The 14728-nt window shown below is 40.1% G+C and overlaps 1 protein-coding gene across 1 annotated transcript in view; it reads left to right on the forward strand.

The window, feature by feature from the left end:
* LOC124615697 (putative ribosome-binding factor A, mitochondrial) overlaps positions 1 to 13739 on the forward strand; it is a 69129-nt gene extending 55390 nt beyond the window's left edge. The window contains exons 5-6 of the mRNA XM_047143735.1: positions 10533 to 10652; positions 13076 to 13739. Of these exons, the coding sequence (XP_046999691.1) occupies positions 10533 to 10652; positions 13076 to 13393 (438 nt within the window). The 3' untranslated portion in view covers positions 13394 to 13739. The remainder of the gene's footprint in view (positions 1 to 10532; positions 10653 to 13075) is intronic.
* The last annotated feature ends 989 nt before the right edge of the window (positions 13740 to 14728 follow it).

A 14728-nucleotide genomic window follows, 5' to 3' on the forward strand; every position in this document is an offset into this window, starting at 1 on the left:
ATAGTAAACAGTTGTGAAAACACACTTGACCTCTTAGCAACAAATAACCCTGAGTTAATAACAAGCATCAAAACTGATTCAGGGATTAGTGAACACAGGGTTGTCGTAGTGAGATTGAATATTGTAATCCCAAAATCCTCAAAAAATAAGTGAAAAATATACCTATTCAAAAAAGCAGATAAAAATTCACTTGATGCCTTCCTGAGAGACAATCTCCACTCATTGCAAATATACCAGATGTGGTTTAAATTCAAAGAAATAGTATCGGCAGCAGTTGAGAGATTTATACCATATAAATTAACAAACGATGGAGCTGATCCTCCTTGGTACACAAAACGGGTTAGAACACTGTTGCAGAAACAACGAAACAAACATGCCAAATTTAAACAGATGCAAAATCCCCAAGATTGGCAATCTTTTACAGAAACTCGAAATTTAGTGCGGACTTCAATGTGTGATGCTTGTAACAGTTTCCACAATGAAACTTTGTCTCGAAACCTGGTAGAAAATCCAAACAGATTCTGGTCGTATGTGAAGTATGTTAGCGGCAAGAAACAATCAATGCCTTCTCTGCGTGATAGCAATGGAGATACTATCGAAGACAGTGCTGCCAAAGCAGAATTACTAAACACAGCCTTCTGAAATGCCTTCACAAAGGAAGACGAAGTAAATATTCCAGAATTCGAATCGAGAACAGCTGCCAACATGAGTAACGTAGAAGTAAATATCCTCAGAGTAGTGAAACAACTTAAATCACTTAATAAGAGCAAGTCTTCTGGTCCAGACTATATACCAATTAGGTTCCTTTCGGAGTATGCTGATGCATTAGCTCCATACTTAACAATCATATACAACCATTCGCTCAACGAAAGATCAGTACCCAAAGACTGGAAAGTTGCACAGGTCACAACAACATTCAAGAAAGGTAGTAGGAGAAATCCACTAAATTACCGGCCTATATCATTAACGTCAACATGCAGCAAGATTTTAGAACATATATTGTGTTAGAACATTATGAATTACCTTGAAGAAATCGGTATATTGACACACAGTCAACATGGGTTTAGAAAACATCATCCCTGTGAAACACAACCAGCTCTTTATTCTCATGAAGTGTTGAGTGCTATTGACAAGGGATTTCAGATAGATTCCGTATTCCTGGATTTCTGGAAAGCTTTTGACACTGTAACACACAAGCGGCTCATAGTGAAATTGCTTGCTTATGGAATATCGTCTCAGTTATATGACTGGATTTGTGATTTCCTGTCAGAGAGGTCACAGTTTGTAGTAATTGATGGTAAGTCATTGAGTAAAACAGAGGTGATTTCTGGCGTTCCCCAAGGTAGTGTCATAGGCCCTTTGCTGTTCCTTATCTATACAAACGATTTTGGAGACAATCTGAGTAGCTGTCTTTGGTTGTTTGCAGATGACGCTGTCGTTTATCCACTAATAAAGTCATCGGAAGATCAATCTATACAAACGATTTTGGAGACAATCTGAGTAGCTGTCTTTGGTTGTTTGCAGATGACGCTGTCGTTTATCCACTAATAAAGTCATCGGAAGATCAAAACAAACTGCAAAAAGATTTAGAAAAGGTATCTGAATGGTGCAAAAATTGGCAGTTGACCCTAAATAATGAAAAGTGTGAGGTAATCCATATTAGTGCTAAAGGGAACTCGTAAACTTCGGTTACACGATAAATCAGTCTAATCTAAAAGCTGTAAATTCAACTAAATACCTTGGTATTACAATTATGAACAACTTAAATTGGAAGAAACACATAGAAAATGTTGTGGGGAAGGCTAGCCAAAGACTGTGTTTTATTGACAGGACACTTAGAAAATGTAACAGACCTACTAAGGAGACTGCCTACACTACACTTGTCCATCCTCTTTTAGAATACTGCTGCACGGTGTGGGATCCTTACCAGATAGGACTGATGGAGTACATCGAAAAAGTTCAAAGAAAGGCAACATGTTTTGTATTATTGCAAAAGATGGGAGAGAGTGTCACAGAAATGATACAGGATTTGGACTGTACATCATTAAAAGAAAGGCGTTTTTCATTGTGACGGAATCTTCTCACGAAATTCCAATCACCAACTTTCTCCTCCGAATGCGAAAATATATTGTTGACACCGACCTACATAGGGGGGGGAACAAACACCACGATAAAATAAGGGAAATCAGAGCTCGTACAGAAAGATATAGGTGTTCATTCTTTCCTTGCTCTGTACGAGATTGGAATAATAGAGAATTGTGAAGGTGGTTCGATGAACCCTCTGCCAGGCACTTGAATCTGATTTGCAGAGTATCCATGTAGATGTGGATGTAGATGTCGATTGTTTGAGCTTCTCGTTGTCCTGGCGGAGTTGCGTTGCCGAGTCGTATTCTGACAGTAGGTCGGTAACGCAGGTCACAATGTTGCCCGCAAGGGCGGAGCACTCACACATGATATCGTGTTTTGCAGTGGAAACAGAGCATTGGACATAGGTGCAGGTGCATGGTATGTGAGTGTTCGTAGGATGGTGGAGCACTTAACCCTGTACGATGTTCAGAGATAGTTTGTAATGAGACAAAAAATCCATACCGAGGATCGGTTCATCGATGTCGGCAATGTAGAATGTCCACGGAAAACGTAGAGAAGAAGATGGGGTCACCGTAACCTTTATTGAGCCTGAGATAGGTAACATCAACACTTTGACAGCTCATAGAAGTGACTTCGTCTGTGAAGAAGCGGGTGGAGCCATTGAAGTATGTATGATCGACACGTCAGCACCAGTGTCAACCAGAAAAACTAGACCTGATGCAGTGTCAGTCACATAGAGATGACCACTTGGCCGGGCAGACGAGTGAACGGAGTGTAATGTAATAGGACGCCTGTTAGGTTCCCTACAGGACTCAGCATCTCTTAGTTCCTGCAGTCGGCGTTTGGGTGTTGGTGTGGCAACCTGCATTTCTTGGTGTCATTGCCGAACACTTTGTTGTACTAGCAGAAAGGGTGAGGAGGAGGTGGAGACTGCGACAGTGGAGACTGCTTATCCTCATTGATTTGTTCCGGTAAATAGACTGGTACATAAGATGCGTGGGCAATCCTGGAGTGCTCGGAAAGCGGAGAGAGTGAACCAACACTGCCAGGAGAAGTAGACAAGGTGACGGCGGAGTGAGGCCTGCCTCTGCAGGCTGAAGGTCGATATGCAGGGGCGGCTGTGCCGGCGAACGGTGTGAAATGAACCGGCTGATGTTGCCGCAGCAGCGAATACAACTGGTCAGCGATGCGTAGGTGGGAGCCGATGGATCGAACGAGTGTGGTAATAGATCAATCTGTAGATCGGTAGGTAGTTTGGCAGAACACACAGCCCTTAGTGTGGTGTCAGGCATAGTATGTTCGGTCACGAGCAATTTAAGGTGGCGCCAGAGTTGTGAGGTGGAGCGTTCCCCCAGGTGCTCCTCGTAGAGAATCTCGATTATTAACTCTAGTGACAAGCAGGCAAGTCGTTCCTTTATAGTCTTCTTTGCAAACTCATATTTTGGTGGAGGTGGCGGCAAAAGGAGCAGGTCACAAATCAAATCCGAGTGGTCGTGGAGGTGTGTGATGAGGCAGAGAAACTTTGAGTTGTCGTCAGACACATGATGTAACTCAAACAGATGCTTGACAAGTGGGAACCACGATGCCGGGTTGTCCTCGTGTAAGGGCGGTGACTTCGGCAGGCGGCCATGAGGGTATGACACAGCAGCTTCGGTGTCTCCTGAGGTAGCGGCTGGACTGAGGTTAAGTCAGAGGCCGGCGCAGTAGGTCCCGGATTTAAACCAGGTGAGCGAATCCGTAGTAGCAGCAGCTGGCATAGTTGACGGTGTGGCACGAAAACACGGTGCAGCAGGAACAGACGGTACCGTGGAAACGGGCAGATGGACGGCACACAAGGGGGCCCCGTAAACTGGACTGAGAGTTATGAGTGCTGGATGGAGACGACCCGTTTCCGGAAGAGGATGAGAGACCGGTGCGCAGACACAGGCGGTGCTGTGGGAGTGGCAGGCGGTTGAGCGACCAGAAACGGGGATCCCCGCAAGTGGGGGGGGGGGGGTTGAGAATGCCACCCACATGGTAAGTATCTGATGCGTAACATCCCTGTAGTGCATGTGGCGGGCCACTGAGGTGAGGTAAGGGGTCCATGTTACATGAAACACTGACTTGTGCATGTAAATTAGACACAACTGGAACACCATGTGCGCGGAATGGATCCGGCAGTAATGGCAGCATTGCACACGGCACGACAGTAACTGATGATGTTGCATGCCGGTGGGTAGCTAAACACATGTTTGAATGGAGATAACTTTGTTCTTAAAACACTCGATTTGAAGAGACACATTCAAAATATTGTTCAGTTCACATTTCACTGTCGGATGGGTATAAGCCGGTGAAGCAAAGCCTGAGTCCATTGTTCGCTGTAACAGCGTAGTTGTCGACCATAGAAAACTAATGAGGTTAGCACACGACATTGGTTGAGAACGTGAATCACTGTGTGTAAATGATGAATATGCCAGTGGCAAAGAAACGATGAAACTTGGTGAGCGGAGTTGTACTTCCACATCTTCGAACAACACACCGGTGCAGAAGACGCGAAACATGAACGAACTGCGGGGTCACCACTATGGGAATGGGATTGGTAATCGGGATATAGATTAATTCCCATATATGTCATAGTTTGTATATATTTACACTTGGCACGGCATCTGTACAGAATGAAGTACACTACTGGCCATGAAAATTGCTACACCACAAAGAGACATGCTACAGATGCGAAATTTAACTGACAGGAAGAAGATGCTGTGATATGCAAATAATTAGATTTTCAGAGCATTCACACAAGGTTGGAGCCGGTGGCGACACCTACAACATGCTGATATGAGGAAAGTTTCCAACCGATTTCTCATACACAAATAGCAGTTGATCGGCATTGCCTGGTGAAATGTTGTGATGCCTCGTGTAAGGAGGAGAAATGCGTACCATCACGTTTCTGACTTTGATTGTAGCCTATAGTGATTGCGGTTTATCATATCGCAACATTGCTGCTCGCGTTGGTCGAGATCCAATGAATGTTAGCAGAATATGGAATCGGTGGGTTCAGGAGGATAATACGGAACGCCGTGCTGGATCCCAATGGCCTCATATCACTAGCAGTCGAGATGACAGGCATCTTATCCGCGTGGCTGTAACGGATCGTGCAGCCACGTCTCGATCCCTGAGTCAACAGATGGGGTTGATTGCAAGAGAACAACCATCTGCACGAACAGTTTTATGATGTTTGCAGCATCATGGACTATCAGTCGGAGACCATGGCTGCAGTTACCCTTCACGCTGCATCACAGACAGGAGCTCCTGCGATGGTGTACTCAACTACGAACCTGGGTGCACAAATGGCAAAACGTCATTATTTTTGATAAATCCAGGTTCTGTTTACAGCATCATGATGGTCGCATCCATGTTTGGCGACATCCCGGTGAACACACATTGGAAGCGTGTATTTGTCATTGCCATACTGCTGTATCACCCGGCGTGATGGTATGGGGTGCCATTGGTTACACGTCTCGGTCACCTCTTGTTTGCATTGATGGCACTTTGAACAGTGGATGTTATATTTCAGATGTGTTAAGACCCGTGGGTCTACCCTTCATTCTATCCCTGCGAAACCCTACATTTCAGCAGGATAATGCACGACCGCATGTTGCAGGTCCTGTACGGGCCTTTCTGGATACAGACAATGTTTGACTGCTGCCCTGGCGAGTACATTCTCCAGATCTCTCACCAATTGAAAACGTCTGGTCAATGGTGGCCGAGCAACTGGCTCATCACAATACGCCAGTCCCTACTCTTGATGAACTGTGGTATCGTGTTGAAGCTGCATGGGCAGCTGTACCTGTACACGCCATCCAAGCTCTGTTTGACTCAATGCCCAGGCGTATCAAAGCTGTTGTTACGGTCAGAGGTGGTTGTTCTGGGTACTGACTTCTCAGGATCTATGCACCCAAATTGCGTGAAAATGTAATCACATGTCAGTTCTAGTATAATATATTTGTCCAATGAATACCCGTTTATCATCTGCATTTCTTCTTGGTGTAGCAATTTTCATGGCCAGTAGTGTATAAGAAAGAACTGACTAAAGTGAAGTTAAGATGGAGGCTCGACAGAACACTTAAGAGTTCACAGATATTAAGTTTTGTGGTCGATACGAACTGTTGATGCCACGCATTGTTTGAAGTTAAATTTACAGAGATTAAAATTAAAACTTAACTCATTAAATTAACCGAATGCATCAAAAAATTCAGTCTTTTTAATACTTTCTTCTACTAGAAGGTTTAGGCCGAATTATTTGAGTAAATTATGAAATTAACATACATAGTTGACAAAACTGTTAATTACTTTGGAATTAATGAAGAGCTGGTTTTGCTAACATGTTTTCGAATAGAGCCGAATAAATCATTTAAGAACGCTATTGTTTTGTCTCCCAAATATTTATAATTAGTATAGAATTTATATTGTTTTATATGTCAACAGTAGAATTTAAGTTACGAAACAATTATTGATTTCACCCTATAACGAAAGATACTAACTAGTAATAGTTGAAATAAATTAGAAAATCAGTTACATACATAAAACTAAGTGCAAAATTAGATCTGGTGTTATATCTTTAAAACTGAGGGCCAATCTTTCTCTTTTATGAAAATTCAGATTATATTCATGTATGTTAATAGTAATTAATTCAAAAATGAAAAAAAAAAAAAAAAAATGAATTTTTAGGAGGCAGATGGCAAAACAAGAGGGGAAGTAAACATATCCCAGCTTGCTTCGACACAAACTTTTTGAGCTTTCTGTCAAAAACGTTAAACAACCACCTTTCTTTATATGGGATGAACATTAATAAAACTGATAAACTGCAGGGACGGATTCCTGACTGGAAATGGATGAAAAAAGTCCCTATAAACATGTGTCCAGAATTGGACAATGTGTGTGAAACAACAACAAATTGTCCCAGAACACAGTACTAACAGCACACTTTGTCAATCACCTAATGGTGTGTGGCAGAGGGTACATTTGATACCACTGTGTGATCCCTCCAACCCTGTTCCACTCGCAAATAGTGCATGGGATGAATGATTGTCGGTAAGCCTGTGTCTTGGTTCTAATTTCTCAAATTTTCTCCTCATGGTCCATATGCGAGGTGTATGTGGTGGGAGGTAATATGTTGTCCAACTCCTGAAAAGAGCTGTCCTGAAATTTCAATAGTAACTCTCTCGGTGATGCACAAAAACTCTCTTCTAACGTCTGCCAGTGGAGTTAGTTTAACATCTCCGTAATGCTCTCTTGCCAGCTAAACGATCCCATGATGAAGAAACGTACCACTCTCCGTTGGATCTTCTCTATCTCCTCTATCAGTCCTACCTGATAGGGATCCCACAATAATGACCAATATTCAAGAATCAGGTGAACAAGTGCCTTATAAGCCACTATTTTCATGGATGCGTTACAGTTCCTTAAGATTCTTCTGATGAATCTGAGTCTGGTATCTGCGTTTCCCACCATCTGTTTTATGGGGTCATTCCCCTAATGGTCGCTCTGGGTAGTTAAGCCTAGATATATTGTGGCAGATGCTGTCTCCAGCTGTTTGTAATCAATAATGTATCTGTACAGTAGAGGATTTCTTTTCCTGTGTATGCGCCATGTGTTAGATTTATTGACATTTTCAGGATCAGCTGTCATAGCGTGCACCATTCATCAATCCTTTGCAGGTCATTCTGCAAATTCTTACTATCTTCTGGCGTTGCTAGTTTGGTATAGACAACTGCATCATCTGCAAATAGCCTTAAAGAGCATCCGATGCTTTCTGCTAGATCATTTATATATATTGCAAACAGCAACAGACCTATCACACTTCCGTGTGGTACTCCGGATATTAACTTTACATCTCTTGATTTTGTTCCGTTAAGAGTGACATGTTAAATTCTGTCTGCAAGAAAGTCTTGAATCCAGTCACAAGTCTGCTTCGATACTCCATAAGCTCAATTTTTTTTCATTAAATGGCTATTTTGGACAGTGTCAAACACGTTACTGAAATCAAGGAAAATGACATCAACCTGAGTGCCATTGTCCAGTGTGCTGTGGATCTCGTGGAGGAACAGAGCGAGCTGAGTTTCGCAGGGTCTCTGTTTGTGGAATCAATGTTTATTTTTATAGAGATGTTCATTTTCCAAAAATATCATAATTCTTGAGCGTAAAACATGTTCTGTAATTCTACAACAGACTGATGTCAACAGTATAGGTCTATAACTGTCTGGATCTGTCTTTACAGCCTTTCTTAAAAACAGGAATGACCTGCGCTTTTTTCCAGTCATTAGGTATCTTTCATTGCTCAAGCAATCTACAATAAATTGCTGCTAGAAGGGGAGCAAGTTCTTTCACATAATCTTCATAGAATGTTATAGGTATCTCATCTGGTCCTGACACCTTTCCACTACTAAGTGATTGTAGCTGCTTTTCAATTCTGCGATCAGTTATCTCAGTCTCTACCATTTTGACATTCATATGATGATTGAGAGGAGGGAAAGTGTTAAGATCTTCCACGGTGAAACAACTTCGGAAAACCGAATCCAGTATTTCAGCCTTCTCTCTGTTATCTTCAGTTTCGGTGCCAGTGTGGTCACTGAGAGAATGAATAGATGATTTTGACCCACTTACTGATTTAACATACAACCAAAATCTCTTAGGGTTTTTGCTCAGGTCGGTTGACAATGTCTTACTTTCAAAATTATTACTTACTAGTCATCTTCTGATGGAGTGTCTGGGTCTTATCAGATGCTGTTATTTATCCACTCAGGATCACGTCTTTCATCTTGTGGAGTATCACCAGGTGGAGGAATTGCACTGTAATGTGTTTTCTGAGGGACAAATAAAATGTGTTCTCAGTACAGGTGACAAGAAAGTGAGTGCGTGAACAAGAAGAAAAAGGAAAAGATGAAAGCGAGTGCCTGTCATTCCTTTAATGTACACTGGTACTAACCAGGAAGAGAAAGTGATTTTCACCCTGTCTGCAAAATTAGAGACATCTTGGGCTCCATAAAATATCCCGTAGGACTGTGAACACAAAGTGTGTCTTGCATTACATGTTTTAAGACCACCAATACGTTGGCCACACACAGCTCATGTTAGAGAGGTGAGTAGAACATGCCAGGAACTTCCACCTCAGCTGCAGACACAAGTCAGCATTGGTGGAGCACATTTGTGTTGAGGGACACACATTCAATTTTGAAGACACAAAGATGTTATGTCATGCCAGGGACTTAAGAGTTTTCTGTAATCAAGGAACAAATATAAATAAGAGAGCAGGAAAACGTAGTGAAGAGACAGAGCAGCTTCCATCTCAGCTGAACTTAGGTTGATGTAGCATAAATATTGGACACTGGTGTTCACTGATTAGTGCTCGGACAGTAATAGATGAGACACATTGCTGCCCAAGGCTAGGCACACTAACACCTCTACCCCTCCTGCTCTGACACTTACTTCCAAGCTGTAGTAATGAACTCTGACAGTGACATGGAGCTGTCACAGTTGTTGGAGATTGATCCCTACCTCCAGCCCTCACTGCCAGTGGTGCTGCAATCTACAAGCTGTCTTCACAAGAAGTACTCTGGAGAAAAACCACACCCCCGGAGCTCACAACATGTCACCTGACAGGACCCCGTGATCTCCGATCAGCTATAATCATGCACCAGCTGCGCAGAACTCTCATTCTCTTGTGCTCCAGATCAGTTGAATGTTCTCTTCACCAGCTGCTATCTGTTGACAAATTTAGCTGTGATCTTGGACTCCGTATGGAGTTTAATATTGCCCAGCTATCTTCTGTTTGTGTGACATCAGACTTGTATGTTTTTGTCTTTCCAGTTTGTTTCTACTGTATCAGTGTAAAAAGCCAAATAAATTGTGCTCACAACAGCAGACATCTACATGAGCATTCATCACTGACTTGCTTAGTGCAACTCGAGGAGGTGGGAGACATATTCTGGAATGGATAAATAATGGAATTTGGCAGGAGCTGGAGACTTTGCCAAAAAATTACATGTAAGAAACTTGAAACGTTGCTGTGAAATGAACATATTGAGTCATCAGTGAAAAGTGACAGTTGTACACAAGTTACCCTCTGTCACATACTGTAAGCTGGCTTGTGGAGTAAATATGTAAGTTTACTTTCAAAGCAACAGCTCAAAAAACTCTTCTTATCTTAAAAGTTGCTTTCTGATACAATGTAATGTATGGGAGTTAAAGTCATAATTGTCGTGCACCCAAAAAACCATTTCAGCAACACCACTGCAAAAGTAAAAGAAAAGAAATCCTGTTGAAGATTAGTGATATTGCTACTTCTTATATATTTACTTTGTAACTGTAAGATATAACACGAACGTTGATAAAGTAAACTGGATTATTTCCCTTAGATTTCATCATTACTGTTGTTGCATTTATAAATTTTTTTCTGCTTTTAGGAGAAAAAGGATTGTAAAGATGATTTGTTAAATGAAGTGGAATATGATGATGATGACCTGGACTTACCAGTCATGAGAATGGATGTGTTGGGTGTTGATCATAGTGCAATAATGAAAAAGGTAATTTTAAAACAAATTTGTCATTTTTTTCTAAAGAGTTACTCATTTTCACAAAAAATTATGATATTGTTAAGCTCATTTCATACTACATAATCTGCACAATAATATAAAAAATGAAGCTGCAGGTGAATGGACATGATAGATAACATGTTATAGTTAATGTCCATAAAATTAGATGCAGCTGAGGATAAAAACAGAAACTTAAAGTGGTTAATAATGAGTGTTTGAGTTGATGCTTGCTCTATTATAGTAATTGAAAAGTGTAGAATGTAGAATGATGTAAAAATATGTACTGAGTAACGTAAGATAGGAAAATTTCTTATGCTGATTCATATAAAAATAGATTCAGGACAGACATAAGAGGAACTTCTTATTCCTATAGTGGCATTATTTCAGATCCATTGTTGAGCGTGATTTGTTGATTCCGTGAATAAATATGGCAACCAGTTGACAGCACCTGGTTATTGTATTTCTTCATGTATTTAGCCACAGCTAAAACCGCAACTATCACAAATTTGTTGATTTTCTTTTTAAGAAGTCCACTAAACTTTTTTTTTTACGACATTGAGAACTTGGAAGAATGCCAAAGATTTATTTCACGGACGTAAATTTTTTATTTCGTTTTTTCGTGTTGGTAAATGCAATACGAACAATACCAGTGCAGTTTTTGGTGGGAAAAGCGATGTCATTGATTGTTTCAAGCATTTTGAAGCTCATATGAAGTAGGCGATACTGAGAAACACCCAAACGTACAAGAGAATGTGGTATTGAGCACTTCAGTTTACATCCCCTCAACTGAAGCATGCGATTCCCATCAACACCTGAACAATAAAGGAAAATGGTATTGTACACTTCAATTGACCTATAATATGCCTCAAATGAAACAGGTCAATCCAATCAACCCTTTGACATACAAAACAATACAAGGAAATATTACCGAACACGTATTTTGACCTATATCATATCGCATATCTGTTTAGCACTACCATCGCCCACTATTAACGGGCGAACTGGCTGCCAGCAATTCAGTTGTCGAGAACAGTTGTCGCATCTTCGAAATGGAGTCAACTGAAGAGTCCGATACTCACTCTCTTCTTCTTCTTCTTCTTCTTCTTCTTCTTCTTTTTATTCCTTTTTTTTAGTCCGGCATGTTGTTGACATCATGGCTAAAAGCAGACGGGTGGTATCCAATGCTTCAGTTATAAGTAATTTTCGCTGCATGATATCCAATGTCGGAGTACCGTCAAACTTTTTTTTTAGAAAAGAAGCACTGGTCCCATGTGACCTGAACAGAGTGCAGGTAATTCCTTTTTACAAAAAGGTTAAAAGATAGGGTGCACAGAATTACAGACCAAGATCACTGATACATTGCAGAGACATAGGGCACGTAGTAAGTTCAACTGGTAGGAAATTTTGTGGAGGAAAGTAAGTGTCCATCAGTAAATCAGCACAGATTTGGGAGAAACCACTTGTGTGTGTAATGGTTTGCTTTGTTGAGACTGCAACTCAATGGATCATCTTTACAGTAATTAGCATTCTATCTTTACAGTAATTAGAAATCTATCCTTTTTCTAGTATTCGGGATTTCCAATCTGGAGTTTCCATTGTTCATATTACCATTTCTACTTCACTTAATCGTTTTTCTGCTTTTGTATGGAGTAATTTTGGCGGTGTGTCAGTTTTCCATCTGAAGTCATCATTCTTTATTTAGCTCTGTTATCCTTGTGAGCAGTTTCTTTCAGATTTTCAGTTGACTCTGTTTCATGATCTCAATAGTAACTCAGTTTGCTTTATTTGCTCACCACTATCACTATAAATTGCTCCTGATATTCATCATCATCATCAGCAGCAGCATCATAATCTTCATCCAGAGTAATATCTTTGTTGTGTTGCAGTGTGAATTATACCTTTTTTTGTGCCTGAAGCTGATAGATAGTTTGTCTCATAAACAATCATGAGGATCTTAAGAACTGAAGCAGCACACAAAATTTTCATTTATGTACTGTGCATTTCAGGACTTGATTGTCATATGGATGAAGATCATGTGGCTCTGTTGTAGACAACTTCTCACTTTCCAACATGTAGCTAATATTCTATTGTGTTTATACAGAATTCACTAACATTCTGAGGTAATTTCTGCTTTAAGAGATTTAACAGTTTATAAATATGACTTTTGTCCTAAGGAAATATTTACTGTACAGCCTGATAAAGATTTCAGTTAGTAATAAAAATACCCAACATTTATTACAACTTTCTCTTAGTATGAGTGTATCAGTTAAGATTCATGAATGGCACAAATGAGACTAATTATCTGAAATGAGAAAGTGTCATTAGTGATTTTTTTACTGTTTTTATACTGTTATAACAACTTCTAAAAGTATTTGTGTTATTTTCAGTCTTTTGAATGTTGTTGCATTTTACAGATAGTGAGGTCAATGAAAAAAGCAAAAGCATCTCATAGATTTGAGTGTCCTGAAAAGCCATTGGGCACTCTTTCAGAAAGTGATACAGATCAAAATATTGCATATCTAACTCCAAAGCAACAAAGATTGGAATTAAGTAAATTTCTAACACAACGGAAGAATCTTAAAAACAAGACTCGCACAAGGTCCAATGTGGATTTGGACATGTTGGATGAGGATAACGTCACTCACAACAGTTCCTTCAGTCAGTTTTTGGATGATGATAAAGAGGAACAAGATTTTATTGAGTATGATGATTCTTATTTAAGAAGACACTGAATTGTAAGTGCTCAAAAGATGTTGCTCCATGTACAAGGAATAATAATCAAATAAAATTAATGTCTTAAAAGTTATTGGGCTGTTGAAAATTGATATTTTCAGTGTGGTGCTGTAATAGCAATCTTACAGTGAATGCTGTACTTATATTTAATTTGACGTCTATGTTGTATACCTAGCTGTTATTGGCATGACGTAGCTTAGTGAGTGGTGCATATGGCAGCAGGTTCTTGGCAAAGTTTAATATGTGGTTGATGAATTGTGTATATAAGCAACAGCTGTTATAGTTAACAAATATTGTAACGATGTTGCCTTTAGTGAAAGCATAAAACAATCATTTCCAGTGTAATCCATGTATCAGAAGCGTCAGTCCTTATTTGAAATTAACACTGTTCCTTGATAAATACATCATATATCATTCAGTTGTAAAGAAGAGAAAAATTGGAGTTACTGATTAAGTAAAATGGAGTGTAGAATTCAATGATTGGGAGCATACAGGTTTCCGACATAACATCAAACAGGAACGGAAGAAAGCTGTCCTCGTTGGGCCACAACAGTCAGTAAGTGCATCATTGTCTCAAAAGAAATAAATAAGGTATTCCATAATCTGAAATAATAGTATTGCAATAAATGGAACACTTACTTTATTTAGTTTCACTTCATAAAATAGTATTCAAGTAGATGTAGATCAGTAGTGTAGAAAATAAATCCTTGATCTTTCAGAACTGATGGTCTACTTTCCTAAACAAGGAATATGCTGGAAAAAGAAAAAAAGAAAAAAAAAGAATGAATTGCAGGACAATTACTTTCACAACCATGAGGAATTCCACAGTTAATGGTGTTATACCAAAGAAGACACTGGATGAAACTACCGCAGGAATTGCACTGACAAATTGTCATTTTATTGTATTCTTGTCAGGTCTGCAGCAGGCTCGTACAGTCACTCTGGCACAATACTTGAGGAGTGCATCTGGTTGCGATCTCCAGGTGAGAACGCAGTTTGGTAAATCTTAATGGAACTGAATCCTGCTGTGAATGGCAGGAATCAAGTGCGGTGAGATTTAGCAAACAGCATTCTCACTTGAAGATGGTGGCTAGATGGACTGCTAAAATACTGTGTCGACATAATTAACTGATTCCTGCTGTGAACTGTGGCGTTTTTATACTGAAGATTGTGACAAGGTGGGCCACAGTAATATTGTGTTGAAGCGACTATATGATCCATTTGTAGGCTCAACAAGAATATAGTGAATTAATACATTGGGAAAGTCTATGTTGTCACATAGAGTGCCATTTTACGTATTGACACAGTGCCAGTAATAGTGAAAACAACAGGTC

The sequence above is a fragment of the Schistocerca americana genome, chromosome 5 (genome assembly GCF_021461395.2).
Source record: "Schistocerca americana isolate TAMUIC-IGC-003095 chromosome 5, iqSchAmer2.1, whole genome shotgun sequence".
Taxonomy (NCBI): domain Eukaryota; kingdom Metazoa; phylum Arthropoda; class Insecta; order Orthoptera; family Acrididae; genus Schistocerca; species Schistocerca americana.